Source organism: Henckelia pumila, unplaced genomic scaffold (assembly GCF_033568475.1).
Source record: "Henckelia pumila isolate YLH828 unplaced genomic scaffold, ASM3356847v2 CTG_266, whole genome shotgun sequence".
NCBI lineage: Eukaryota > Viridiplantae > Streptophyta > Magnoliopsida > Lamiales > Gesneriaceae > Henckelia > Henckelia pumila.
In genome coordinates, this window is record NW_027331786.1 from 5685 (window position 1) to 32354 (window position 26670).

The 26670-nt window shown below is 35.4% G+C and overlaps 3 protein-coding genes across 8 annotated transcripts; all 3 read right to left on the reverse strand.

Moving 5' to 3' along the window:
• Window positions 1-10699: 10699 nt before the first annotated feature.
• Window positions 10700-13671, reverse strand: LOC140870823 (vicilin Cor a 11.0101-like). The gene is made up of 6 exons (XM_073273224.1): window positions 12309-13671; window positions 12047-12222; window positions 11883-11963; window positions 11544-11813; window positions 11123-11444; window positions 10700-11032 (listed from the first exon to the last, which is right to left on the reverse strand). The coding sequence occupies exons 1-6, from the start codon at window positions 12973-12975 to the stop codon at window positions 10878-10880; spliced, it is 1671 nt and encodes a 556-aa protein (XP_073129325.1). The 5' UTR covers window positions 12976-13671; the 3' UTR covers window positions 10700-10877.
• LOC140870821 (uncharacterized) lies at window positions 12812-24863 on the reverse strand. 6 transcript variants are annotated; one of them, XM_073273218.1, is made up of 21 exons: window positions 24277-24862; window positions 23892-24150; window positions 23322-23427; window positions 23094-23235; window positions 22564-22828; window positions 22078-22445; window positions 21721-21791; window positions 20770-20920; window positions 20452-20626; window positions 19549-19783; window positions 18581-19087; window positions 18192-18249; window positions 18013-18100; window positions 17650-17724; window positions 17284-17367; window positions 16697-16840; window positions 16035-16116; window positions 15267-15349; window positions 15113-15167; window positions 14875-14941; window positions 12812-12929 (listed from the first exon to the last, which is right to left on the reverse strand). In XM_073273218.1, exons 1-20 carry the CDS (start codon window positions 24554-24556, stop codon window positions 14876-14878), a joined length of 3294 nt encoding a protein of 1097 aa, XP_073129319.1. In that variant the 5' UTR covers window positions 24557-24862; the 3' UTR covers window positions 12812-12929; window position 14875. The 6 variants fall into 6 exon arrangements, with proteins under 6 accessions (XP_073129319.1, XP_073129321.1, XP_073129320.1 ...); XM_073273220.1 differs by lacking the exon at window positions 12812-12929 and adding an exon at window positions 13815-13990 and having other exon boundaries at window positions 23913-24150; window positions 24277-24863; XM_073273219.1 differs by lacking the exon at window positions 12812-12929 and adding an exon at window positions 13815-13990 and having other exon boundaries at window positions 20791-20920; window positions 24277-24863.
• A 498-nt stretch (window positions 24864-25361) lies between these two features.
• On the reverse strand, window positions 25362-26413 carry LOC140870836 (calmodulin-like). Its single transcript, XM_073273244.1, has 4 exons — window positions 26172-26413; window positions 25886-26043; window positions 25651-25728; window positions 25362-25524 (listed from the first exon to the last, which is right to left on the reverse strand). Exons 1-4 carry the CDS (start codon window positions 26245-26247, stop codon window positions 25393-25395), a joined length of 444 nt encoding a protein of 147 aa, XP_073129345.1. The 5' UTR covers window positions 26248-26413; the 3' UTR covers window positions 25362-25392.
• Window positions 26414-26670: the final 257 nt, after the last annotated feature.

Here is a 26670-nt window from a genome sequence, read left to right on the forward strand (position 1 = left end):
ATATTTTTCCTAAGTAAGAATAATTTTCAACTTACGGAACCATTCCATATAGTTTGCGCCAGTCAATTTGTTTTGTTCGAGAATTGAAAACAGTGGATTGCGAGAAGTCATTGTAATAGTATACTGAAAAGGAAACAGACAATAATCAATGATTTGTTTAATAATTTACTAAGACATAAAATATGGCGAATTTTATTTTATGAATCACACTCCCACTATTTTGACGATTTCACCACCCTCTAGTGAAAACGAGAAACATTTTCTTTAGTGGGAACATGGAGTCCAATTGACAAACTATAGTCCCGAATAATATCAGCCAACCATAATTTTTAAAAGGTAGAGCCCAATTGCTTCCAAAGTAACCTCTACGTTTTTACCTCATGTCCAATAAGGGCCCAATAATATGACGCCGTTTATTGTGACATGTCAAGATAACCCATCAATATTAAGTTGTGATGGACGGTCGCCATGTGGATCCCCAATAATATGAGCCAATCCCATGGGAGTTCCACTCAACTTACAACATGTGTCGATCCAATGTACAGCTTTCCGACGAACGGGTCCCCCCAATAATATGAGCCGGACCGTATCCGCGGGTAGCATCTCATACATTGATCGTTTATGGAAGGTAGGAATATTTAAACAATATTTAAATTCCCTTTTTATTAATCTTGATATCAATTTTAAATCATATTTAAAATGAGGGATTTTTAATTTTGAAAATTTGTCTCATCATACAATTTATGTATGCTTGGGGGATTCATACAATTTAGTCTAAACATGCATACATCAATAATATCATATATTATTTAAGGATGATCGATCCCATTAACTAATCGACCCGTGGTTGCCAATCACGAGTCTAAGTCCAATCCTAGGTGATATGCAAGTATGCAATGCAATCCTATTACATTGTGCTTCCAATTTACATTTTTTCGGTCTTCATTGTCTGCTGGGCCCACCATTTCTTCAAATCTTTGTCTCCCACTAAGTCTAATAAATTTACAATAAATTTCGATGACAAATATGGGATACATTTTTAGGGGTGGGAACGGGCCATAAACCAGGCCCACTTTTATTACATATGACAATCATATTGGGCTATAAACCAAACCCATTAATAAACACCAACAACAATAAGACAAATGTAAATCACCTAACATACACCTAAAACATTGGTCATGGCAATCCATCATCTTTTATCCATTAATTAATTCAATAATTAAATAATTGGATAAACATGCAAAGGCATCATAATTAAAAGATAAAATCATATTTTATCTTATCCATCCATAAGATCATATCTTATCATCAATTGTACCAAAATAATTAATTTTATAAAATCTAATTTAACGGATAAAATTTATAAATTTTCCAAAAATTCAAATTTATCCGAAAATCAATTTTAAAAATTTCGGACTCGAACAATTCAATCCGATGCCTCGTGATCTAATCAAAAACAATTTTTGATCGGATCAAACACTAGAATTTCAAAAATTCAAAATTTTTTAAAAAATAAAATTTTAATTTTCCGGATCCCGGGCAGCCCGTGCCCCGACCGGGGCTCGGGCTGGGCAGCCCGTCACTGCCCTGGGCAGCGACTCGGGCAGCGATTGGGCAGCGATCCGATCGCTGCCCGTGTTTTGCCCGTCAAAATTTTGATTTTTAAAAAATTTGTTTTGTTTCAAAAAACCGAGGCTTAAAAATTTTGTGCAATCGATTAATTTAATCATTTGATCTGAGCAACCTGGCTCTGATACCAATATTGGAAATCGGTGTTCAGATCAATTAGAATTGATACCCGGTGCAGCGGAAGTTTAAAAATTTTATTTTATTAATATGGAACGATTCCATATTTGGGTATCAAAACTTTTACGATTAAATTTGTGTAAGTAAAATAAATAATCACAATTAAATATTTTACCTTAAAATCTCGAAGCGAGATTATGGACACCAACAGAATTTAATCTGCTCTTGTTGTATATCCCCGGAACTGATGAACGAACGTTTCTTCAATCAAGTCCACGAATAGAAAACAAAACTCTCTGATTGACTGCACTAGAAATCAATCAGAAGTTTGCGTAGAGAATAAACAGATATGATCTGTTAATTCAAATTGTAATTTTTCATAAAAATCACAAGCCGAATTTTCTCCGAAAGGGACAGAAGATTTCAAAAATCCTCTTGAAATATTTTGTAGTGTTTTCGAAAATTCTAATAATGAATTGCATGCAATTTTCGAACACTGCACATATATTTATAGATAATTTCTAGACTAGGTTAAGTTATAATTGTGTTAGGACTCTAACTCCTTAAAGCCCACAATCCATAACTTAAGCCCAACAAGCCAAGCCCGTTGTTCTAAAAATTAATATAAAATTCATCGTGACTCCGATTGATAAACTGATTTTACCAATGTGCACAGAAACCATTTCTGCATCTTTTAGAGTCAAGATAATTTTTCTGAATCCGAATTCAGTGATTTCCAAAAAATGTCCATCCCTATGTCATTTTAGGAAATTCCACTCCCTTTAGTTAAGAAGTCCAACTTCTCTTTCATTAAATTTAACTCTTTAAATTTAACTATCTCTACGGGGTTTTAGTAATCCATTACTTGTGTAACCCTCAATGGTTCAGGAATACAGCTAGCCGTGGGCTCACAACTCCTTGTGACTCGGAACAACAATTTCCGACTTACCCATCGAATCATGGTAAGAGCGCCTAGCAACATCGCCCCATGATTCCCTAGGTATTACTGATAGTGCCCGCAAGAACCAGTAGATTTTGGTTAGCGTACAGTACGGCCCCTTCAACCATATATCCCGAATCGAATCAACAACCATTGGTATATCGAGAGTCGTTCGAGATTCGATAACTATGCATAACATCTTGGAGATCTATTAGTGACATCGCATGTGTTACTAGGATAACCCATTAACCTAAAACACATCATGTACTCTGGCCAGAGATTCGTCACACTAATATCTCCTCAGATCGCATAGGATATCCACACTCGCAAGTATGTGGTGAATCCTTGACAACAAAGCATCGACTCCTATATGTGTCGTAACTGTACCCAATCCCGACACCTGATGACCCCAATAGAGTCGATAAACGAGTCAAAGTACAGTACTAGCATATAGAGTCTCAATGATGTTTCAAGTAATAAAGACTAATGGTGTACAACCAAAACCGCGGACTTTATCCACTAGATAAGTGATAACCACTTGGAAAGTTCGAATAGGGTAGTTCGATCATTCATCATATGAATATCCATTTGCATGCTTTGAACATCTCTATGTTCCATACCAATGAAACGTGGTACTCGGCATCGCAAATGCTAGTCTCAATCTCGAGCGATCCTTATCCTTATTTGCGGACGGCTCAATTGACTAGAAACTGTTTAGAATATACAGTGACTATAAGATGTGTTTCATGATAGCCATCCCCATTTGCTACCACATCTTACATACACTATAGTATATTCAAGATCTTTATCAAAACAACAATAGTATATCATAATATAACAATATGAAGAAAGATAAAGTCAATGCCATTATAAAAGTGTAAATTATATTAAACAAAAGATTGTTTTACATAGAGTCATAAAAGCCCTTAGCCACAAGTTGGCTAACCAGGCACCCACTCTTTCAGTTTCAGCCTAGATCGAAGCCATCTTGTAAGACATTTCTGCACAGATTTTCTATTCCCTTTCTTCTTATATTCTGTTTTTTTTATTCTTGGTGTATTCTCACCATATAAAAGTGTTATTTTGATCTTAGGAACAGCTTAACAACATCTTGGATTTCATCTTCCTTTGGTTACCTCTTTAGCATGTCTCGATAACATTTGAGTATGGTTAGATCTCTACCAAGGTCCAAGTTAATCTTGTTCTTCAAAGATCAAAGGCAAGTACAAATTTTTAAGGTTTTGAAACCACCATTCAAAATATATTTATTTTGATATGAAAAGATGTATGTTGAGATATGTATGTATGATTTTCAAGAATTTCAAGAGCATGATGTTTTTATATTTTAATGGTTTGAAGAGCATGTTATGTGATGATACGAAATCGTGAAGCATAAGTCGTTCTTGTCAAGTTATTGAGTTTGATTCAAGAGATACATGTTTATTTTAAAGTTTTGATGAGTTCCAGAGCTTCAAAGATATGTTTTAATTAAATTATATAGCTATAGTAATAGAAAATATCATATTTTGAAGTATTGAATTAGTTTTAGTTAAAGAATTGAAATGTTGCATGTGCTCGATTATCTCGGATTAGCGACACTCATTACGATTTTAAAAATAAACATTAGTTTACTTATTCAAATGATATGAGGCTAATTATATTAGAAAAATAACTTATTTATCTACAACTTTCGTGTTTTGAGTTTTGTCAAAATCATTTTTTAAGATTGGTCAAAAATGCCCCGAAGTATGTCGAATGTTTTGAAATTCCGGCAGTGACACAGCTCGGGAGAATGAGTATACCTTTTTACTGAAAACTCCAATTTAAGTGAGGATTTCTGCATTAGAAAGCCAATATTAAGAGCTACAACTTTCATGTTTATCACTTTTCCAAATTCTGGGCTCAAGAACTCGAAATATCAGTGTGAATGCATAGCAACTGCAGTGCAGTAGAACTGTCAATGCGCAAGTATAGCGCCCCAGCGCTTTTCTTTCAGCGCTGGAGCGCTGTAGCCTCGAATTAATTTTCTTAAGTTTTGATTTTAGGGTCCTAAATTCATGGTTATGATCTTTAAAGGCTTCTAAAGTATATTTAAGAGTTTCTATGCAAAAAGTTTCAAGTTTTAAATCAGGAACGAAAAGAACGACTTACGTGGATTGATTACGTTATGTGATGCATGTACATGTCTATGTTTCATTCATGAAACCTATGTTCAATATGAAAGTATAATTTTTATCATTTATGACATGCATGAAGTTATCGAGTAAAGTTTTATGTTCATGAATGAAAGTTATGAAGGAAGTTACGATGAAATAATAATGCTTCATAATGAATGAAATGATATGATGAAAGATGAAAGTTATGATGAAATGAAAGATGATAAAGCATGAATGAATAATGTTATGATGAAGCATGAATATATGATATGTTGATGCATGAAAATATTTTGATGTTTTATGTGTCTTTGTGGTGGCAATACGGGACTGGTACTCCGGTTTGGGCTCCGGAGGGACCTTTCCAAATATGGCTCAATGTACGGGTTAGGTCCTCCGGGATGAGCTCCGGAGGGGCCTCCGAAAATGAAAGAACGAATGCTATGAGGCTTAGTGCCATATGCGTTGATCGACAAGAAAAGATGAATGTGCCCATTATGAAGGTTGCCACAATTTCACATAATTCATCACCCCAAAACGATAAGTTTTTATGTTATGTTCATGGTTTATGTTCACGGTTTGATGTTGTCCAAGTTGCATGCTTTTATTTATTAGATGTTAAGTGCAAATGTTTATTTAAGAATAAAATGGTAAAGTTTTGAGAATATGCATGAATTCTATTTTCAAGATTTAAAGTTAAGTGAGTTGATGTTCATGTTTAAGTTCCTTGCATCTTTTAAAAATTTTGAAGTTCATGTTTAAGATTTTAAGTTTAAAGTTCCATGATGTTTACGTTAAAATTCTTCAAGTTCAAGGTATCATGTTATGTATGTTCAAGTCATTTTATGTTTAAAGTATTTTGAAGCTATAATGATATCAATATGCTTATTTTAATCTTGCTGAGTCCTTTAGACTCATTATACTTGAATGGTGCAGTTGGTTTAGCCGTTTTGATTTAAAAAGCTTGGGTAGCACGGCTAAAGAGTCCAAGAGGCGAAGACATTGCATGACACAATAGTTTAAAAGCTCTGATATATTTAAAAAGAAAATATTTATCTAAGTTTATTTATGTTATGTTGTTATAATATTTTATGTACGATGTTTAAATGTAATGGTTTAATTATTTTCATTGTCAGTCTTTTAAAGATGAGTTTTGAGGATCTCAAATATTTCGTCTTTCAAATGTATTTTATATACATAGTTAATTAATTGAACTCACTTTCCCCTATCCTCTTAAAATGTTAGTAGCAGGTTTTGACGTGCCGTAATTTAGATGGACTTAAATGTAGGGTTGCATCCGTGTTTCATATAATGAATTTGTTGATTTACTAGAGCGATGCAATCCCATCATAGTTTAAAAAGTTTTGAAAAATTTTCTCACTCTTTTTCCGCAACTCTTTTAAATAAATGTTTTAAAATACGGGACGTCTCAAGACTCCTCTTTTTGCTGTACAAATTCCTGCTCTCGAGTCAATATAGCTGCAAAATACTCAGCCTTATATTGTTCATATAACATCCCTATCGAAATGTATATGGAGAAAGGACTTGTTGTCATTTTTTAAAGGGATTACTAAATGGCCCCGCCATTTTTAACAGACTGTGTTGTAACTCAGTAATCCGATTAAGAATATTTACCTTTAGTTTCCCTAAGGCCTCAAATGGTAGAGTATGGTTACTCCTTTCTACTTCTTCAATGCGTTCTAGTAAATCATGTTCATGACTTACTAATTTCAACTGTTGCTTCTTCCTCTGTCTGTGAACAGAGTTCTCGAATCTGATTAAGGGATTGTCCCTTATCCAATTCTCTTGGTTTTTCATTTCGTAGAATTCTTATTGAATTCTCCAAGTCTTTTCTTTTGCCATGAACTCTATTCCTTTTTCAAGGCGTTTCCATGGTTTATGGTCCTCTAGGAATTCTAGACCAAGAATGAGTTGATCTATTCCTTTTCCTGGAATTCCCCAGATTTGAACTTCCAATTCTCCAATATTTATCACTCCTTGGTAAGTTCTTTTTTCCTGTTGTTCCAAATAGTAAATCGAGTTACAAGGGAACAAGTTCCGATGACTTGTAATTTCGAATACTATTTTCACTTCTTTCCATCCTTCTGGAGATCTAAGTTTTCCTATTATAGAAAACTCTTTTTCTTCTGGTGGAATTTTTTGAATAAGAGATTTGTCACATCTCCTGCTTGTTATTCTGTCTCCTTGGAAAGATAACCTTCGGGGTTCTATTTTAAGGTCTCTGTATAGAACCGGTCTGTGTTGAATTTGAATGTCTGTTTCCTGAATTAAAGGAAACTCGATTCTTTCCGGATATATTGCTTGAGCAACTTTCCCAAAGATCTCTGAAATTTCAATGAACTCATTTCTAATAAATAATTCAGAATGGTGAGTATTAGAAAGAGCATATGAAATTTGATACGTAATAGAATATGGCCTATTACCTTCCTTCATTAGTCTTTTTTCCTTGAAGTTTTGATGCAAAGTCAAGGCTCGACTAAAATCTCTATCAGCTAAATTGTAGGCTATTCTTGGATAAATAACTCCCACAATTTTTTCTGCACATAAATTTCCCGAGATAGTTCCTAGAACCGCATCTTGTATATTCCCCATTCTTTTATCGCATACTACGATATCTATGGGTGAATCTATTCCCTTTTTAAAAGTAGCCTTGATCATAATCTGGATTGCTCCAATATGAATCCAAGACATTGTCTTTGCTACTTCTGCTTTTAATTTCTGTAATTCTTCTCGAATTTCTTCAAAGGGAATTAACTGCATTTCAATTTGATTACTGGTTAGTTCCATAGGGATCGCCATTTCCCTTCTGGATACCTTATAAATCAAATTATGTCTTCTTTGTCTTAGCCCTAGGTTTTCTAAGACTCTTTCAACTTGTCCTGCCGAAAATCCTTGGTACTTCTGTAATGTTGAATTTTCTCTCATAATCCTTTGGACCATATTATGAGATACCGTGGTTTGACTAAAGAACCCAGCCAAACTTTCATATGTTTCATGGCGAAACACTTCCTCTTTACTCTGATTCTGATTCTGATTCATCTTCAGAAACTTCTCGACTAAATAATATCTCTTCTTCGTATATGCTTTCATCTGAGGGGATATCCTTAAATTGGTATACTTGGACTAGATCTTGAAAGAAGACCGCATCATCCATATCTGGTGTTGCTTCAAAGAGTTTAACTCCTTTTTTCTCGTTTTCTGGACAATTTGTAGATATATGTCATCTTGTTCCACATGTCCAGCAGTTGCAATCCTTGAAACTTTCACTTGCTCTTGTATGAGTTCTTCTGAAAGTTCTTTTTGATGGTGTTCTTCCCCTGCTTTGCGATGAGCCTATTGCTGGGGATGTTCTTGTAGGTCCACTTCTTCTACCTGATCTATAGGATCTGGCCTTTCGTTTGGACCAAAATGTTCTTGGTTTCCAAGAACTTTTCATTCTTTTATTATAGGGATTATTTCTGAATTTCTTCCTTTTAAATCCATGTGATTTGTTTCCAATGATCGTTGGAAGATCATTTTCTCTACAACGCAAAGGTGTACGCTTATCTATACCCCTTATTTTCTTGTAGTTCTTCTGTAATGCTGTCATATGGCACCATTCTGCTAATTTTACTTTCAAAAAGGAGGCACGTCTTGCCAATGTATCAAGATTGCCTGGAACATATTCTTTAATCAGCATTTCTCTCCAGGGACTTGGCATTTTTGCAAAAAATAGCTGAATAGCTATATTTTTCTCGACTCCCAAATTTCATCTGTATTTAGTGAATAACATAATGTATTCATCAACTAAGCAGATATCATGTAAATCGAGGCTATAAAGAGCTTGAGTATATCTTCTCTTTTTCTCTGTATCTTGATTATTGAAATAGTCTACCCCTATGAATTGTGCTTTAAATAGGGTGGCCATTCTTTCTCCAATCTCGCTGAGGGATTCTCCTGCTAAGATTGATTCCTTAGTTTCTGGCATAGTCATCTCCCATGCGATCTTAACAGATCCCATTAGACTCATTTCTAGAAGTTTAATGAATCATTCTTTATTGAGATCTAATGTCCCTGCTGCTATTCTCATAGCTGACGTCCAATCATCTATAAGATCTTCTCTGTTTTTGAAGTCCAAAACATCAAGGTTTAACATAACCCCGTAAGGATGTATTGGATCTAAAACAATTTTTTCGTAACGAGTTTGATGGAGTGGGATTTTACTCTTTCTCGATCTGGTTCCTGCTGGATGTGAATTCTCTCCAACCTGCAACTCACTAGTGGTTCTTCTGTTTTAACCACATATCTTGGGGGATTCCCTATGGGTTTTTCACCCTCAGGAGAATTCATTTTTAGATCTACTACTTTGAGATTCGCAAAAGAATCCGCAAGATCTTGTAGATCCTCGAGATTTAATCTTTCTAAAGTAGTCATCAGATAGTGTTTTTCTCTGATACTGCTTTTATAAGATTAATCATCATTTCATCATTGGTTAAAGGTTTTTGGACCATTTTGGTTTTACCTTTCTGATGTAACAAAGGTTCGGTACCAAATGAGAGTGGTAACCTTCCTCCTGTATTTTTTTTTCTAGAACCCGAAGTGTGTTCTAGATTTATGATTTTATTTTGAAGATCCTTTAGGTTTTCAAGAATTTCTTCTTATTTTTTAAGGATTTCTTCAATTTGCCGAGGTATTTCATACAGCTGATTGCTGTAATATTGTACCATCTTTTGAATTCTCTAAGATCTTCGGAGAGTTTAGAGGAATCTGGGGTAATCTCTAAAAATTGAGAGTTAGAAATCATTTTTCTTTATCTCTTCAAAATTAAGAGCATTAATCACAACCTGTTGTAAGTAATCTATTGTGAATAGATTAACTTGTTTATAGGATTTCATATGAATAAAATCTTATTGATTCAAACCTTCGTTTAAAGTCATTTTTTTAAAAAAAAATCTTCTCCTTAACAAAGAAAAACATGAATTAACTAATAATATTATGTCTGAATAATAAACCTAAGGCTTTGATACCATTTTTGCGGATAATTCTTTGCACCATGAATAAGCACAAAATCTTCAGATTTTAGCATAAAGTCTTTAGATTTTAAGCATAAAAAAGCATAAATCCAGTACAAAAATTAAACAATTAAATATTCAAGTTTTGTGGTCCTAGGAAGCTATTGCAAATAATCTTATGGGTAAGAAGCTAGGGCAAAGTCAAGTTTGGGTTTGGGGATTCATCGTCAATTTGCTCAAAAATAAAATACCTTTTTTAAAAAAAAATTGCAAAATTTTTCTTTTTTCTTGCAGTAGTACTGTGAAGTATGAGAGTCACAATAATGCACGTGATTGTAGTACATGCAGCAGTATTCTCTGAAGATACCAAAGTATATATCATTAATGATTGGCTTGTTAATTCTGAATTGCGTGTGAATATCTTCTTAGCCTTTATTGAAATTTCACATTAACAAAATAATAATAATAATAATAAAATTAATAATATTACAGATCCAACTCTGGGCTTTGAGTTGGATCTACTTCTACGTTATGGGTACATTCGGCTCTGAGTCGACCCAATAAAATACCACCTGTTTCTGGGCTGAATTGGGCTGGGCTATAAGTGCACATCACGCGCTCTACTTTTGTGTTTTCTGAAACAAAATTTTCAGTAATTTTAAAATGTTTTCCCATTTTACATGTATTTTAAGATTTGCAAGAACAAAAAATAAATCACCTAAATTTACTCGCGTAATCCGTAATCGTGCGTGAGAACTGAGAAAGAGAGATATTTGAACAAAAAGCTGGCGGGACTCCCCCGAGAGGCCGAGACCAGCTGAGTTTTATTCATTATATAAGTTGGATTACACAGAAGACAAGATACATAATACATTAATATTTACATCTCAAAGAGTTGTCCGGCAGCGTTTAGCGTTATTATTTGTTTATTATCATGTTAATTAGACATATATATAATATAAACTAAGCTGGCAATAAACTAACACGATTCCAGGAGGGAGATTCTCGCACCATGCATCTTCTTCACATATCAGAGAATCCCCAGTGTTGCTGGCGAGGTCCCTTGAAGAAGAACTCTTCTTCTTGGCTTCTGAAAACTTGATCCACTTCTCTTTCTGGAACCCCAAATGCTAGCTCCTTCGCCTCTCTCTCGAGCCGATTGATTACGTTTCTTTTCCCTGTACAATTACGATATACTTTTCATCTGTTGTAATCTGCACAGGTACTTTTATTTGATTTTTATGATATATGATATAACAAGACTTCACCTGCGAGTGTGTGTTTTTCGTTGTCATTGGCGTGGACTAGGAAGCAAATGAGCTGCAGATTCTGATCGTTGGCGGCCACAGCCACGAAAGGATGTCCTGCCGGTACAACCACCACGGTGCCGCGTTTCAGGCGGGAGCTGATCTTCTGATAGCTTGGGGTGCCGCCGGACTCGCGGCGGGAGCCTTCAGGCTGCTTGCGCTGGTGGCTCTCATGTGACTGAGACATCATGTGGGGACACGCCATTTCGTAGTAGCCTGCTCCGTCTTTTACTACGCAAATCTTTGTTGCCCTCGAGTTGTAGTATAGGGCCGTCATTGCACCCTACGAGACACAAAATCAAATTACTTTCAGCTGTGGGAAAATATGAGACACAAAATCAAGAAACAGCAAACAAAAAGGACAGATGAATGTTGTACGTACCCTGGTGATGTTGGCTAAAGTAATAGCAACATCGAGGTCTTGGAGAGACCTGAAACGGCTATAATCCACTTCGTAGAGCTGTCCGTATTGGTTGGCATGTGTGGGATGTTCCTGATAAATATTGTAAGTTCCTTTGGATTCGCCACCGCCAAACGGCCAGATTCCACCCTCTTCGTGGTGACTCATGCCCTGGATTTGCTCCTTGGAAACCTTCAATATCGCACCTTGCTTCTGCTGCCCAAATAACTTTTCTATCCTATCTCTTCTAACCTGTAAGAAAATTAGATCATCCCATGCAACCCGAGGAAGAAAATAAATTTGGTAGTGTAAAATATTTACATTAAATGCGGCTTCCAGTATTTCATTGCTGAAGACCCTGTAGAATGATTCTGGATTCTCCCCTCCGGCGCCGTAAAAAGCCTGTTTGATTTGTCAAAAAGTAACGAAACTACATGATATATATAACATCAATTCAAGAATCGGTACTTGTTCACCTCACTTACCTCAAAATTACCAGGAGTCGAGACTGGCTGCATCAGCTTGGCTAGAACAAGTCTTTCATTCTGATCCCTATTGATAAGATAAGCAGTAGTCCCCGCTTTGATCCTCAGTATATCACCTTCTTTGATATTGAAACTCTCTCTCCTGTCTTTCGTCACTAAGCTCACCGTCCCCTTTCCTAAATATCACAGGCACATATTAATAATGAATCAAGTACAAATTAACAACAGACGTTACGCTGAATTACTACAACAAATTAAATACCTTTTACAACAAAGACCAGAGCTTCGGCATCCCAATGATTAGGAACCAAGAAAGTCAGAGGATCAGCTTCGTAAATCGCCAAGCGATAATTCTCGATGCCTCGGAAGAGTTTCTTCGACCTGTCGGTGAATTTCTGCAGGATCCGAATACGGCCGTGTTGGCTCTGCGGCCCGGTGACAAAATGGTGATCCTCGAACACGTACGGATTCTCCTCGTATCGCTGCTGCTTCTCTTGTCCTTCTTCCTCCATCTCCCCTTGTCTTTCGTCACCTTCATATGTTCCTCTCTCACTTTCATATTCTCTCCGGCACCTACTCCGGCAGCGATCTTGATCCGTCCCGTGTCGAGTTTCGCAGTCCTGGAGGCACTTCTGCAACCGCTCAGTCGTCGGGATGTCTCGGTTAATCCAGGAGGACTGGTCATCTTCACCATAAGAGCCGCGGCCACCACCACCACCCTCGCCGCCGTGCTCCCTCTCCTGTTTCTGTCTACTGTATTCTTCGCAGCGGCTCACGCACGCTTCCCTCTGTTTCTCGCCGTATCGTTGCTGGGCTCTGCACTTGTGCTTGCACTCCTTCAGCTCGGGATCTTCAGCCCCGAACGATGAAACAAGCAACACTGCTGCAAAGACCACCAAACAGAAGCTCGCTTTGGTACAACACACCATCCTTTGATTATATATAATTCCTCGTATGATCCGTGATTTCTCAGTGATGAAGATGAATTGTGTTGTACGTAGATTGCAGATTTATATAGTGTCCTGAAATGGGGTGTTCTTGCATGGAAGTGACGATGCCATGCATGCATGATAACAGGTGTCCGCTCACACGTGTCTCAACAACAGCGAAACTTATCGCCGCGTAAATATTTACTTCACTCGCAGTACAGAAATCCAAAAATGTTTCATAAATTTAAAATTTCAAACTTTTAAACCAATTCAATTCACTAGTATGAAAACTTATATAAATCGATAGAAAATCGTAGGGCAAGATAAGTATGAATCAATGAAGAAAGGACAAAGGGAAACGCAGACGACATAAGCAACGTCGTTTCTCTACATACATTAATTAATTAATGTTCAGAAACTGAGGTGTTCTTCTGAAACATGTTTTGGACTGAAACTAAATTTGACGGCCATGCAATCCGTACTTATCTATCACAAAGTTTTCCGCTCGACATATTTCAACGTACCACGACATATCACACGACCACATGACATATACAGATGGTACATATAATCAAAATTCACCAAGATATGTTACAAGTTACATAGTTCAGAAACATAGACTTGAATTAAAATGGGTTCCATTGAATCGAAATCGTCGATTTTGGAACCATGGCGAAGTTGAACTATGGCATACGAATAGATTAATTTCTCCTTTTCTTATTTTAACATTATAAAAAGGAAAAAAAAAAAGAAAAAAAAAAAAAAAGGGACAAGATTGAACATGAGTAGGATGCAGCTGGCCACCATATTATCATATTATGCGTATATGTACATATAAAAAATGGTGCAAAAATATAAGTGTAGACAGCGGAACTGAAGTTCCCAACCAATTTCCTAAAGGAGTATTGAGTATGTACAATAAATTCTGTCGTTTCTTGGCGCACCCTTTCACTTCATCCCTATCTTTGGTATCGTGAATGCATTCGTCATGTTAACACCAGAGAGATGAATTCCACTAGGTTGCCACACAAAAAAAAAAGCAACTAGTAGCAATGAGTCATATCTTTCTTATCTTATCTTTCTTATATATCAAATATACATATATAGAATATATTTTCTATAAACATGTTTGTGTGTGTGTGTGTGTGTGTGTGTGTGTGAGTTATTCAATGTTTGTTTCAAGAAAAATGCAAAGAAAAACACAGCATGCTATTATTATCATAATATGTACGAAGGAATTCACGTCCCTTACATTTTTATAGAAATTGGAATATGTGTTAATGATCCAAAGACTAACATTTGACCACATCACAGGAGAGAAACACTCCAAATGTAACATAGAAGGTGTAGCATAAAATAATCCTTGATTATGTCAATTGAGAGAATAATTATGCATTTTTTGCTTAAAGTTGTTAACTAGTAAGGTATTTATTACTATTTATTTTTGTGGACATTAATTCTTTTTCTGTAAAAAAAAAAAAAAAACCACTTTCCGTACTCTAAAAAGGAAAAAAAATCCATTTACGCAGGAACGAAAGTTGATGCTTACCAGCACCTTTTTCTTTTCCTTTATTATTTTGCGATATAAAAGGAAGAACTCCTGACAAAGAACGAAACAACGGAAGAATAACGTAAAGTCGGAGGGAAGAATCAAATCTCTCTGTTGTTTTTTTACCCAAGTATTCCTTTTAGTAATGGCGCAATAGAGCTACTGTGGTACTTCTAGTTTAATTCACATGGGACAAGTTTAGATTGATTTTTAGTATATGTCGGCTGTTTTTATTGATTTTCAATTAATGTAAACTGTTCTTCAGTAAGACGTCTACCGAAAGTGACAGTCAATTGTTTACTGAATAGAGAACTAGCAGTGGGATGAACAAAACTAGAATTCTAATTTACCTCATTTTCCAGAAGCTTGTGAAAAGTAAGGATGTCTAAGGGCATCATCAACATTGAGCCTGTCCTCCTGACATGGTAAAAAGTTTACACACACACAAGCATTTTCTCAGAAAAGAATTCCAAAATCCAAAAAAAAAAAGACAAAAATGAAATGATGGAGATCCCATAAGCATCAGTTAAGTTGAAATCGCAATAGCTAAATTTCTGTTACATTAAGCTTTTCGAGAACGAAACTTACCGGATCCCACCGCAACAAATCTCGGACTAAACGCATTGCCAAGACATTTGGAAACCTAAGAAAATTTAGAGAAATAGAAGGTATAAACAATCGTCAACTCATCGGTTAACAAGACATGCAAAGTTAAGAGGGGAAAGAGAAGCTAAAGACCAACCCTATTTTAAGAGGATCTCTACTCTTTATTGTATCAGAAAAGAATTCTTCAGAGCACTTCCAAGGAACAGGTGAATTGTAACCCTGCATCCAATTCAAAGCACATCAAACATCCATTATTGGAGTGCACTTACACAATTAACTTTGTAGATGCATGAGATAAATTCATGTCATAAAGTTCCAGATATTTGGCATTGGACTAGGCAAATACAACAAGATCATACAGCAATAACCAGAAATAAATAGGATACCTTTAAATAAGAAAAACTTTCGTCCTTGAACAATATTACAAAGCGCTTAAAAGTGCACAAAAAAATTAATCTTTCAGCATATCTTAATTCCCAGAATCGTACTGTAGATCCTTGGCGTTGGATTTATCATAGAATCAAGAGTATGGAGCCATGGAAACCTTGATTCGGCTACGGCACACCAGCCCAATGACCAGAGAAAATGATGTTGGTTTACAATAGATATGTTAGCGGTGTCATCTTTTTAGCCATGCAGTTCCGACAGCTACAGATTCCCAGAAGATATTAATTTGCGAGTATAAGTTTTCAAAGATTACAATACACGAACCACCAATACAAAGCATATTCCTTGAATTATTAATTATTAATGGTTCCTGTTGAGCCAAGCCAACAAAATGATAAGAGAATTCATCCTAATAGGAACCTTATTGAGTCAAAAGGGACAGGTCAAATTACCTGCCATCTTCACAAAATTAAGAAAAAAATACAAGATAAAAGAATTAAATAGTAAGGGAACTCACTGGACCATTTGTGTAAAAATCTTGACGAAGAATCGAGGAAGTCCCAGGAATTAAGATGCACAATTCCATGAGAGCTCTAAGTCTGCCATCAAGGAAATAGCAGGTCACTTGAGATACCAAGAATCATCTATCAATGAGAGAGGTGATAACTTTACAAATGTTTACCATGTGTACAGCAACAATTGTCAAAACTGCGTGGTGCGCATATGCTAGTTAATTAAGAAATCAAAAAAGCAAACACAAAGAAAATGCATAGATCAACATCTGCCAGTTGTGATACCAATATTGGTATCCTTTTTTCACCTCAATATTGGTGCATGTCATGATGCATGTGTGTGCCAATTATTTCAAAATGACCATGTAAATCATCTGATAGCAAAATAGCCACGTCTCAAGAAATTCCTTTTGACATTTTACTGAGAAATTGGAAACATGGGGAAGAGCAACTTGTGACAGATGTTTCTGATTCAATCTTATCCAAAGCAACAGTAACTTGGGGCCGACAATTTGAGGACAATATGTATGAAATCATTCAGTCACAAATGTATAGTGTGGAAGCTGTCCTGACGATCATATGTAACAGATGCCAAATGATGCAGTTCACAATATTACTCCACATGATTTATAGAAGAAAAAATTTAATAATAATGCTATGGACTTACTTGTAAGCAAGCTCTTTCAAGTTATCATTCCAACCTTTGAGGTGTTGATCTAAAAGTACACGTGTTATAGAATTTATCTGAAACACATTTGGCGATCCTAAAATCAACTCCAACATCACGATGCCAACACTCCACATGTCATACCTATCCAAGAAAACAGTTCATAGATGGAAGTAAGACAAATTTAATAACCTTGTTCTGTTCAAGAAGAACATGCAATTTTGAAATTTCAACCAATTCCTTTCCAGGGCTCTTTTTTTTAGGGGTAACCCTTGCGATTCCACATTTTTCTTTCAAACGATGTCTATCACTTCCCACAAAGGTGAAGTCAATTTACTTACTAATTATTACTATACATAGTTCTCCAGTATCTTTTTATGCAATTGGGAACTCAACTCAGGCTAACAGATTGAAATAAACGCCTTCCATCAACATTTCAACTCATGAATGAAATAAATAATTTCCACAAAAATTTGGAGTTCGCTCATTAGGTGTTTCACTGTTAAAATTATGCCAAACAAAAAAAAAATCATTAACAAATTCACTGATACAGTATAGCTTTTGAATTCCACAGAAAGTATGCATACTTCACTGTGATGCTTGACGGCCATTTATACCAACTCACATTTAGAAAAGCTTCTGGTGGTGCATAATCAACAGTTTGTTCAGCGCTGAAAGATAGAAAACAAACATATGTCAAGCACTCAGCAAGAAACAGAACAAGTGCTTTGGCAGACATTTGGGCTGTATAAATTTCCTAAAAGCCATCTCAAATATTAAGAAATATGCTTCCAAAACAGTTTGAGACAAGGGGGTTGTTCTCTAAATGACATATAATCATACATCTTTGAGATACTTTAATAACCTGCGTTAATAATACAATACTGCTGTACAGAAGTCGGAAGCAAAGAACCAAAAGGTGAAAGGCAAACAGCAAACAGGAAATATAATACCTAGAAGGTCCAACAGATCCATAAAGATGCTTCACAGTGTAATCATCCACTGCACTACCAAAGTCAATAATGCGCCTGAAAAATTGATAGAGAAAGACATGAAATCTTGTCAAACCACCATCAAGGTTTGAAGCCCAAATTCCTAACTATCAGTGCTGGACAAACAACTTCTATTTGAAGATTTATCAACAGGTTTAACAGTTAACATACAAAAACATCAGATATTTATAAATTTGCCCCCAGTTATGGCATACTCACAAAATGAAGAATAATTAATATTTGATAGCAAGAAGTCAATTATTATTTACTTCTGATAAACTAGAAAAAGGAAAACCCACAATGTCGGCATATAATCAACCGTACATTTTTGTTGTGTAACTCTTATCTCCATTTGGGCTTCCTAGCAAACAACTTCCAAAGTCCTGATCCTCAAAGCAAATGACCATGTTTTCTAGCAAGGTAAATCAAATGGCATCGTCCATTAGCATCATACCATAAAAACTACCAATAGTTAATGCATGACAAATAAGTGTCTACCATACCAGGTTTAATATCCCGATGAGTGATATTCCGATCATGGCAGGACTTCAGTGCCAACAACTGAAAACAAAAGGAAGCATGTTAAGAGGTTGATGAATAGACACAAAAAAGTAACGGCATATATATGTTAAATTGTATTTCCTCCAGAAAGTACAATTTTATAAAAGTGATATTCTGGTATGCATGCCAACAACTGTGAAAACGTTACACTTATGATTGTGACTCTCCTAAAAATATTGCACTAACTTTGAAAATGAGAAATTTCTAGAAACCACTGTAAAATTCCATCCTCTTCTCGAGGGAGAGGCTTGTAACAAATTTTCAATTTAAAATGATGCCAAATTCGGTATCATCAAAAAATGCCCATGTTAAGCACATACAATTAGCATACCAACTGCCAAATTATATTGCGAAATTCCTCTTTTCCTTCTTCAGTTGTCTTCAGCCAATGCCACCATTTTGATGGCCGTAATACCTGAACACGCCTACCCTCTTCACTTCTTTCTTTGTTGGCACTGTTTACCACTTCTTCAGCAGTGTAAATGAGTTTTGACAATGACACACCTTCATGATGAAATACAAGCCATATTTCGTTAGAACGTGACTCAAAAGACTCAACATATCTTGCAATGTGATTCAATCCTTCTTCATGGGCAACTCCATGTGGTCTTTTTTCCTCGAAAGGGATACCCTCAATATTCAAAGATTCTTCCATTTCTAATATAACTGAATTGTTCGCATCTATGAAGCCATATGTATTGGATGGTGACCTTGTCCAGACAAAATCCGAGACTTCCGCAGCGAGTGAACCTCGAATACAGTGAGAGGCATTTAAGAAAACTTCGCCAAAGTATTTCTCTCGAAGTCCACTCAAGTAAGCAGCAATTCCCCTTTCCACCTGTTGGCGGAAATCACATAATGTCGTACATCAAGAATTCCATGACCATGTAACCAAGAAAGTTTTCATCTTACAAAATCACAAAGAATATTTGTATTCTTGCTTAATACATAAAACAAAGGTGTAAACAATCACTACAACTATTCATGACTCAAAATCTAGCATCAATGAAAACAACGTGCTGTCTCTGCAGTTGCATACTCTTTGCCTTCCCAGAGAAGCTGAGTTAAAAATGAATAAAAAAAACTCTTGCATCAACTTTTCAGACATTATTATAGTTCTCCATAATAGAGATTTTTTAGGATAAAAAATATAATTATCCTGCATTTTTTCAGCAATTATGCTATTATTCATACCATTACACCATGCAGGAGAAGCAAAATCATTTACGAAGAGATAGCAAAACAGTAATGAAGTCATAAACCCCATCTGCAAATAAGGGTGATATTGTGAAATTTTACCATTATCCTCTTCAAAATGAACATATTTTCATCAGAATGTGTGGAGTTGCAATCCTCAGCAAGTGAACTTGTATGCAGCTTTTCATTGCATGCCCCAAAATTATCTTTTCTGGAAAAAATATTTTTATCTCCATGGCTCCATTTTTCATCTTTCCCAACATGAGAAATATTCAAATTGAAAGCAAGCCAAACTTCTCCATATGCTCCACGATCAAACTTCTTTTTTAATATGTATCTAAAGATCAAATATATAATATTCAAAATCCAATGTATAACAAATATCAACAATAAACACGAGTCTACATCTGCAAGAGAGGCAATCAATGTTAGACAGCCAATGCAATATAACTTTCTTGACAACTTTGATATTCCCCAGAACAGAAGGTATAACCCATCACATTATTTGATCAAGATCAGATCAATCGAAAACACACTATCTCATGGGAAAACTGTAATTTTCTTGACACCTTTGACGTTTCCAAAATGTGAGCATAATAACAAACCGATGCACTAACAATTATCTTAAATTCACTGGTACTAAAACATCTCAAATATCTGGCATTCCGATTATCCACAAAAAATAGGTACAAGCACCAGTAAAATTCCCGAACTGTTACAGCTCAGGAAACAACAGATAAAGCCCTGGTTATCTGAGGCAAATTATTTGTTTGAAGAAAGGTTCTGATCACATAACGCTTCCTAACCGTAAAGATGCCATGAAAACAGCTCAAAACATAGCTCCTTAAGCACTTCGTAAACAATCTTGTTATCATATTAACAAGTACCAGTCCACATGACAATTGAAATTACTCGACCAACAACAGCAGCAACTAAGCGTGGACAATCTTTTATCCTCCACTTAGGCATAAATCCAACAGGACAAAAAGTAAGAAAGAAATATACCGTGAATCTGATGCCCCGTGCTCGTTTTGACCAGTATAATGAAAAGGAATTGATTCTAGCAAACCAATGAATCTGGAGAAACTATCAGAATTCACACATTGATCTGTATCTTCATCAATAAGCATTCCAAAGTGGGCGCAAATATGGTGATCATTGAACAAATCTAAAGGTCCACCTGCACCAGTAATAACAGAAGCATTAATCATCAGTGACATCGATTTTAACAATATCGTTCAATGAAAGATTTCAGCAAGCCCATATACAGTGTTTGAGAGCACAGGGCAGGAGTTTTCATAAAAAATGAATTATGTAACGTACTCCAGTTAAAATGATCTCCACCAGGTAAAGCATGTGCCAAGTCATAAATAGATTCTTGGTCATCTTTATGAAGCCAAAATGTGTAATCATCATTTACGTCAAGGTTTTCAGATAGATAAAAGGATCCAAAGTTGTTGTGTTTTCCTTCTACCTGCAGCAAGAGTAATTAATCAACAACCAATCTTCATTTGAATAAAACATTGATCTGTCACTTCGCAAATGTAGAGAATCCAGAATGCATAGAAAAATCTCTCATATTTCATTAAAATCATCCATCTCTAAACATTGTTGCTCAAAAACTACACGTGAAACTCCCAACCAACTAAATCTAAATTGCATACCTTAAACCAATAAGAATAGGAAAAACTTGCTCAGATACCCAAACATTGTCCAAGAGACGTCGAACAGAATCTCACAGTAAAGGAATTCATGCAAATGCGAGAAACAGTGATGTTTTGTAGTTTCTATGCAACTTGCTATTTGGAGATACAAATAGAAAAGTCGGAACTAAGAAAGATCAAAATTAGCCTGACTTTATCATGCATGTGTTGTGATAACTAAAGCATTAATCTCAAACATAGCATAAAGGAAACCAGCGATAAATGTAGCTGAATAGACCAATTTGGAACTAAAGATTGCATGGTGATGATGATCCTGATAGCAGAAAAGTTGGACCTCTGCGTAACTAGGGCTTAGTGAATTCTAGCCCACAGAAGCATAAGGTTCCATGTAGTAGCTTAACCTCGTGTACATAACTAGGACGTTGCACTCACACAGTAAACATGAAAGCCTTGGATGGCCTGTGTGCATTCATAAAGCCATGTGCCTTTTCAACTTGAGTAGACATATATACGTATATACTGGAATACAAATGGGAAGCAGACCAAAACAAAAAGCGAGGATCGATTGAATACTTTACATTAAATTGCTGGCTATCAGTATGATGCTTACCAATAATCTATCAAACCTGGCATTATATGGATGGTGCAGCGGCTTAATGAGTATTGAAGTGTCATCATCGGCTGACAAAATGAGCAAACCATAGATTAGTACATCTGGAAGACTGAAACAAAGGCTGAAGAACACCCGTTGAGATTCAAAAACATAATGTGCATAAGAACGGAAATAAACATGAGTATGTACGCATTAATGCATCAGCATCAGCAAAATTGCTCGTTTCCAGAAATATCAATCGTCTGTCGTCAATCTATAGGAGCATTAACTCATACAATTGAAAATCGTTGATTTTACTATAATTATCTCCGGGTAAAACACAAATTTCTTGAAGTGCTACATAATAAAGATCACCTGAAATTTGGTCGAGCTGTCTTTGATATCCTATAGTAGAGTATAAAGATTTCGTTGATTTATGACTCCAAGCCCGCCACAAAGTTTCTAAAGAATCAAATGTTCTGACAGGAAAGGTTGTAGCTGCCAAATTATCCATACTTCCTCTCTCAAATGCAATATTGACAATACATTCAGCTAATGAATTATAACATGAAGAAACGGGTTCTGGAGGCACTGAGACTTGAGAAAGTGGTTCCCATAATAGATCACAAATATCTTGGGGGCTAAGCTTTTCAAAAACACCATCAGAAGCAGCAATCACATAGCTATCACTGGCTGACAAAGGTTGCCAATCTGTCACCTCAGGAACGGAAATTACACCATAACTGTCCACAAGCTAATGGTTAAATAAAAGGCCGCGTATTTCCAACTCTTTTGTTTTAGATATACAAGATGGATTCCAAAAATATCATTTCGAAGAACAAAATACGTAAATTATCTAACCTTTTATAGTGTATGTCTCCGATTGCTCTAGATACAGCCAACTGGCCATTCACACGAGCTACACCAGCCCACGTCGAAATATGACCGCCAGCAGATTCCACTCGGGATCTTTCATCATCTCTGTCAGGGTGGTGATCATTTGTCAGTTCTTTGGCAATCAAAAACATCCATCCATTAGAAGCTTCTGATTTTAAGCGATGATAATCCTTTAAGGATGGAGAAGTATTAGTCGCTCTTCTTTGCCTGACTATCCTGAATACAGTTGCTGCAATGTGCAAACAAGTAATTTAAAATTCTTAAATTCTATAAACTTGTAATCCTACTGAAAAAAAAATTTAAAAACCTTTTCAGTGACGACGAACATGAATTTATATAAAAAACAGATGACATTATTGTCTGAAAATAAAATCATATTTTCTACTAGGCCCAGATTTTTAAAAACATGAAAGTTAGGATCTTGCTGTTGTTTTGGAACAATATTCACTAAGAAACTGATTTATTTCAATTGAGAAGGCAGAAGAGGATATCACCTTTAGCCTCAAAAGGAGACTGATATACTTCAGAGCACAAAAATGCCTTTGAATCTCCGACATTGGCTACTAGAATTTGAGTATCTGCTAGAAGTACCACAGTAGCTGTAGTGCCAGAATTCAGGTTGTACCTATGTGCATCCTTTAGAAATCAAGTGGACGAGATAGGAAATAATGAGAATCTAGTTATTTAAGAAAGTTTATTATATCAACATAATAATTACTCACCTGAGAAAATGTTGCATCTATATCATGAATTGCCCTCAGCAATGCTTCCTTCAATATTTCAAGGGGAAAAGATCCGTCTAATATAGCAGATAGTGTCACCTGGAACCTATATATAAATTTTAATTTACATCACAGATAAACAGGCAACGGAGGAAAAACAATAAAACTACTAACTGCAATCAATCCTTCATAAGGATAGAGTAAGTGCAACCAAAACAAATCAAATAATATCTCAACAGCTTAAAATCCACTAAAGCCATTAAATATTATTCATGAATGGTGCCTATAAAAAAAACCACCAGCAACAGAAACTCTCTGCCACGAGTGGACGTAGGAAGAAGAGACAAAAACGATATACTTGAACAAATGGAAAAGGAAAAACTTTTCAAGACCCTTGAATGTGGTTTATTGATAATAACGTTAAGAGCTGAAATAGATTCGTAATTTTCAGATTGACGGTTGGATATCGACTTGGTCACCAAAAAAATACTGATATACGTATAGACATACAATAATTCTTTCCAGTAATCGACTTATAAAACTCAATTCTCAAAAGCATTCAACAAGAACCTTCCAAGATCCAAGATTTGCCTGTTGGTGTCATCATTCCACTCAATCTTGCGGAAAGCAGGAACGGCTCCTCCCTTACCAGGCAGCAGCCACACAAAATTTCGTGACAAAATGGAGTAAGTGGTATCGAGAAGAAAATAAGTATGCAAAATGAAATACTCCAACAGCAAGTCCGAGGCCATCTGACTCGCTTCCGAACCATTATGCCCATCGAAAACGGCCATCATTCTAACATTGATTTCTTTGACCCCCTTAGGACCTGCAGCAACAAGAAGAAAATCAGCAAGAAATGCCTACATAATCCTGCAGCAAAAGAAAAAAAGTAAATTTAATCCTCCGTTATTCATATATATACTCTAGTCATCACTCATCACCGATACTCAACCAGGGAAAGGAATGCGAAGTTCGAATGAGCAGAGAGTTCGATCCTCCATGGTCTTGCGGCGGCCTCTAAGCATCGCAGACTGGCACGTGGCGCCGGACGATTGGGTCTTGGCGCCGGAGTTGAAAGTAGAGGGCTTCCAACGAGGGCATTTTGGGGATTGAAACACCGCTGGCGCACCGCCTTCTCTGTACACCGTCAGGCATGTCGGAGATTCCCCGGCAATGCCGAGCAAAAACCCTAAAATTAGGGTTAACAATAACGAGGATTCGCCAGGTCTCATAATCCAAATCTAAAATCAAACCGTTGTACATAATCCCATAATTCCCCTTTTTTCATTGCAATGAAACTAAAATTCGTTGTTATATTATATTTATATCATATGGTTGGCGCGCATGTCAGGTATCTGAATTACTGGAATATAAATATATATTTTTCGTGTGAGATTAGCATGAAATTCAATCCTTTGAAATTTCATAATTTGGTAAATGTTTTCGTAACTAAATCCGTGATTGAACCGATCGATTTTCAAGTCCGATTTTGAAAACACATACAAATTTATATTATTCATGAGATCATTTCATAAAACACATTCATTTATCTCCCTTTCACTTGCCACTTAACATTTTATTTTCCAAGACCAACTGAAGTCTGAAACTTTAATGCAATGTGGGTTTGAGACATTTTTTTCTGACCATTCATCCATTTCTTTTATTTATTTTCTTAAATTATCTTCTTATTAAATTGTTTCAAATATTTGGATTGCTGGCTGTCCAATATTAATTAGTCGATATGTTCACATCGGCTTTTGTTATATTATTATCAATCAAATCAAAACAATCTAAACATCGAACTAACAATGGGGAAATATGGGAGACATCCAATGCAATATATATAGACATAAATATTCAAAATTTATGTCTGCATTTGACAATTACATCTATCTTGATTTAAAAGGTATTAAAAATTCTTGAACTTTGTAATACCAATGCATGGAAATACAAACAAATTAAACAACAAAGGCATAATTATATTATTATATCATTATTATTATTTTAAACAAAAATCAATAAATCTATGAAAAACTATATATCACTAAATAGTATTAGAGCTAAATAATTAAATTATCATCATCCTCACAAATTCTTCATAACTAACAAGGCCATCTCCATCAACATCAGCCTCTCTGATCATCTGTTCTGCTTCTTCATCCGTAAGTTTTTCTCCCAAATTTATCATCACGTTTCTCAACTGCTCAAAATTACATTTAAAAAATATATTTAAAAATTATTTATGTAGAAAAGGTCAAAGGAGATTTAATGTCTATTAATTAGATACTGTACTTATATAATTAATAAGTAAAGAAAATATGTTCACCTCGACGGCAGAAATGAATCCATCTTGATCTCTATCAAATACTTTAAAAGCTTCTATCAACTCATCCGCTACATTTTCCTGTCAATTCGTTACAATTTAGTAAAAAACAGTGTCGGCTATATATTTTTTTCATAACTTTTTATTGATTCCGAGTTTATAATATAGTTTGTTAAACGAATAATGCTTCTTTTTTTTAAATAATATATAAAATCATTGTAAATTTGATGTGGAATACCTTCATTTTTCTTGCCATAATGCTCAAGAACTTGTCGAAACTCACGGTGGTGACATCTCCATCTCCGTCTGCATTCATCATTTCTTGAATCTCTTCGGGCGTCGGATTTTCGTTCAAAGATTGAATCGCGGATGCCAATTCTCCCACAGTAATCAGTCCTTTTTAAGAAAACAGATTCAAATATAATTAAACAAAACTGAAGTTGTACTACTTATTAAATGCATTTTCAAGAAAGTAACTAATTAGAACCAAAAAATCATATCGATTCCAAAGAACAAAAACTAACCATCTGAATCTTTGTCGATGAGGCAGAAGGCTTCCCGGAACTCGGAAATCTCCACTTGTGTCAATGAATCAACCATTTTTTATTTTTTTTGAAGAAGTCTTAATTATAGTTCTGCTATGAGATGACAGTGTATATATAATATTATAAACAATTAATGAAACAGAGAAATATAGAAATGGAAGAAAGTTGAACAAATATAGAGACCGTATATGGTGGGTGGACCTGAATTTACGGAAATAATTTAGTACAGGATTCTATATACTATATAAGAGCACGGCGATTTAATTTGCTCGAGTGAAATGCTACGTAATTTATAAAGTCAAACACCATAGGGTAGAAAATTACTATATTTTTTCAGCATTCAAGACTGGAATGATAAAGTTCTTTGTATTTTTATTCAATGGGTTGACTTGAATGGGAGATGAACGACACCAAGAAATTAATTAGATTTCATTTTATTTTTATAATTTTTATTATTTTAAATTAAAAAAGGAAGATT

What these genes read in the sequence shown, in the direction of transcription:
- LOC140870836 (XM_073273244.1), bottom strand. Translation starts at nt 26,247, where the DNA reads ATGGTTGATTCATTGACACAAGTGGAGATTTCCGAGTTCCGGGAAGCC. An exon ending in TTATGGCAAGAAAAATGAAG is followed by an intron (nt 25,729 to 25,885) that starts GTATTCCACATC and finishes ACGAATTGACAG; the next exon opens with GAAAATGTAGCGGATGAGTT. An exon ending in GATTCATTTCTGCCGTCGAG is followed by an intron (nt 25,525 to 25,650) that starts GTGAACATATTT and finishes AATTTTGAGCAG; the next exon opens with TTGAGAAACGTGATGATAAA.
- LOC140870821 (XM_073273218.1), bottom strand. Translation starts at nt 24,556, where the DNA reads ATGAGACCTGGCGAATCCTCGTTATTGTTAACCCTAATTTTAGGGTTT. An exon ending in TCATTTTGAAGAGGATAATG is followed by an intron (nt 19,088 to 19,548) that starts GTAAAATTTCAC and finishes TTCCGCCAACAG; the next exon opens with GTGGAAAGGGGAATTGCTGC. An exon ending in TTGAAAGAGCTTGCTTACAA is followed by an intron (nt 16,117 to 16,696) that starts GTAAGTCCATAG and finishes CCTTGATGGCAG; the next exon opens with ACTTAGAGCTCTCATGGAAT.
- LOC140870823 (XM_073273224.1), bottom strand. Translation starts at nt 12,975, where the DNA reads ATGGTGTGTTGTACCAAAGCGAGCTTCTGTTTGGTGGTCTTTGCAGCA. An exon ending in CGACTCCTGGTAATTTTGAG is followed by an intron (nt 11,964 to 12,046) that starts GTAAGTGAGGTG and finishes CAAATCAAACAG; the next exon opens with GCTTTTTACGGCGCCGGAGG. An exon ending in CGAAAAACACACACTCGCAG is followed by an intron (nt 11,033 to 11,122) that starts GTGAAGTCTTGT and finishes GTAATTGTACAG; the next exon opens with GGAAAAGAAACGTAATCAAT.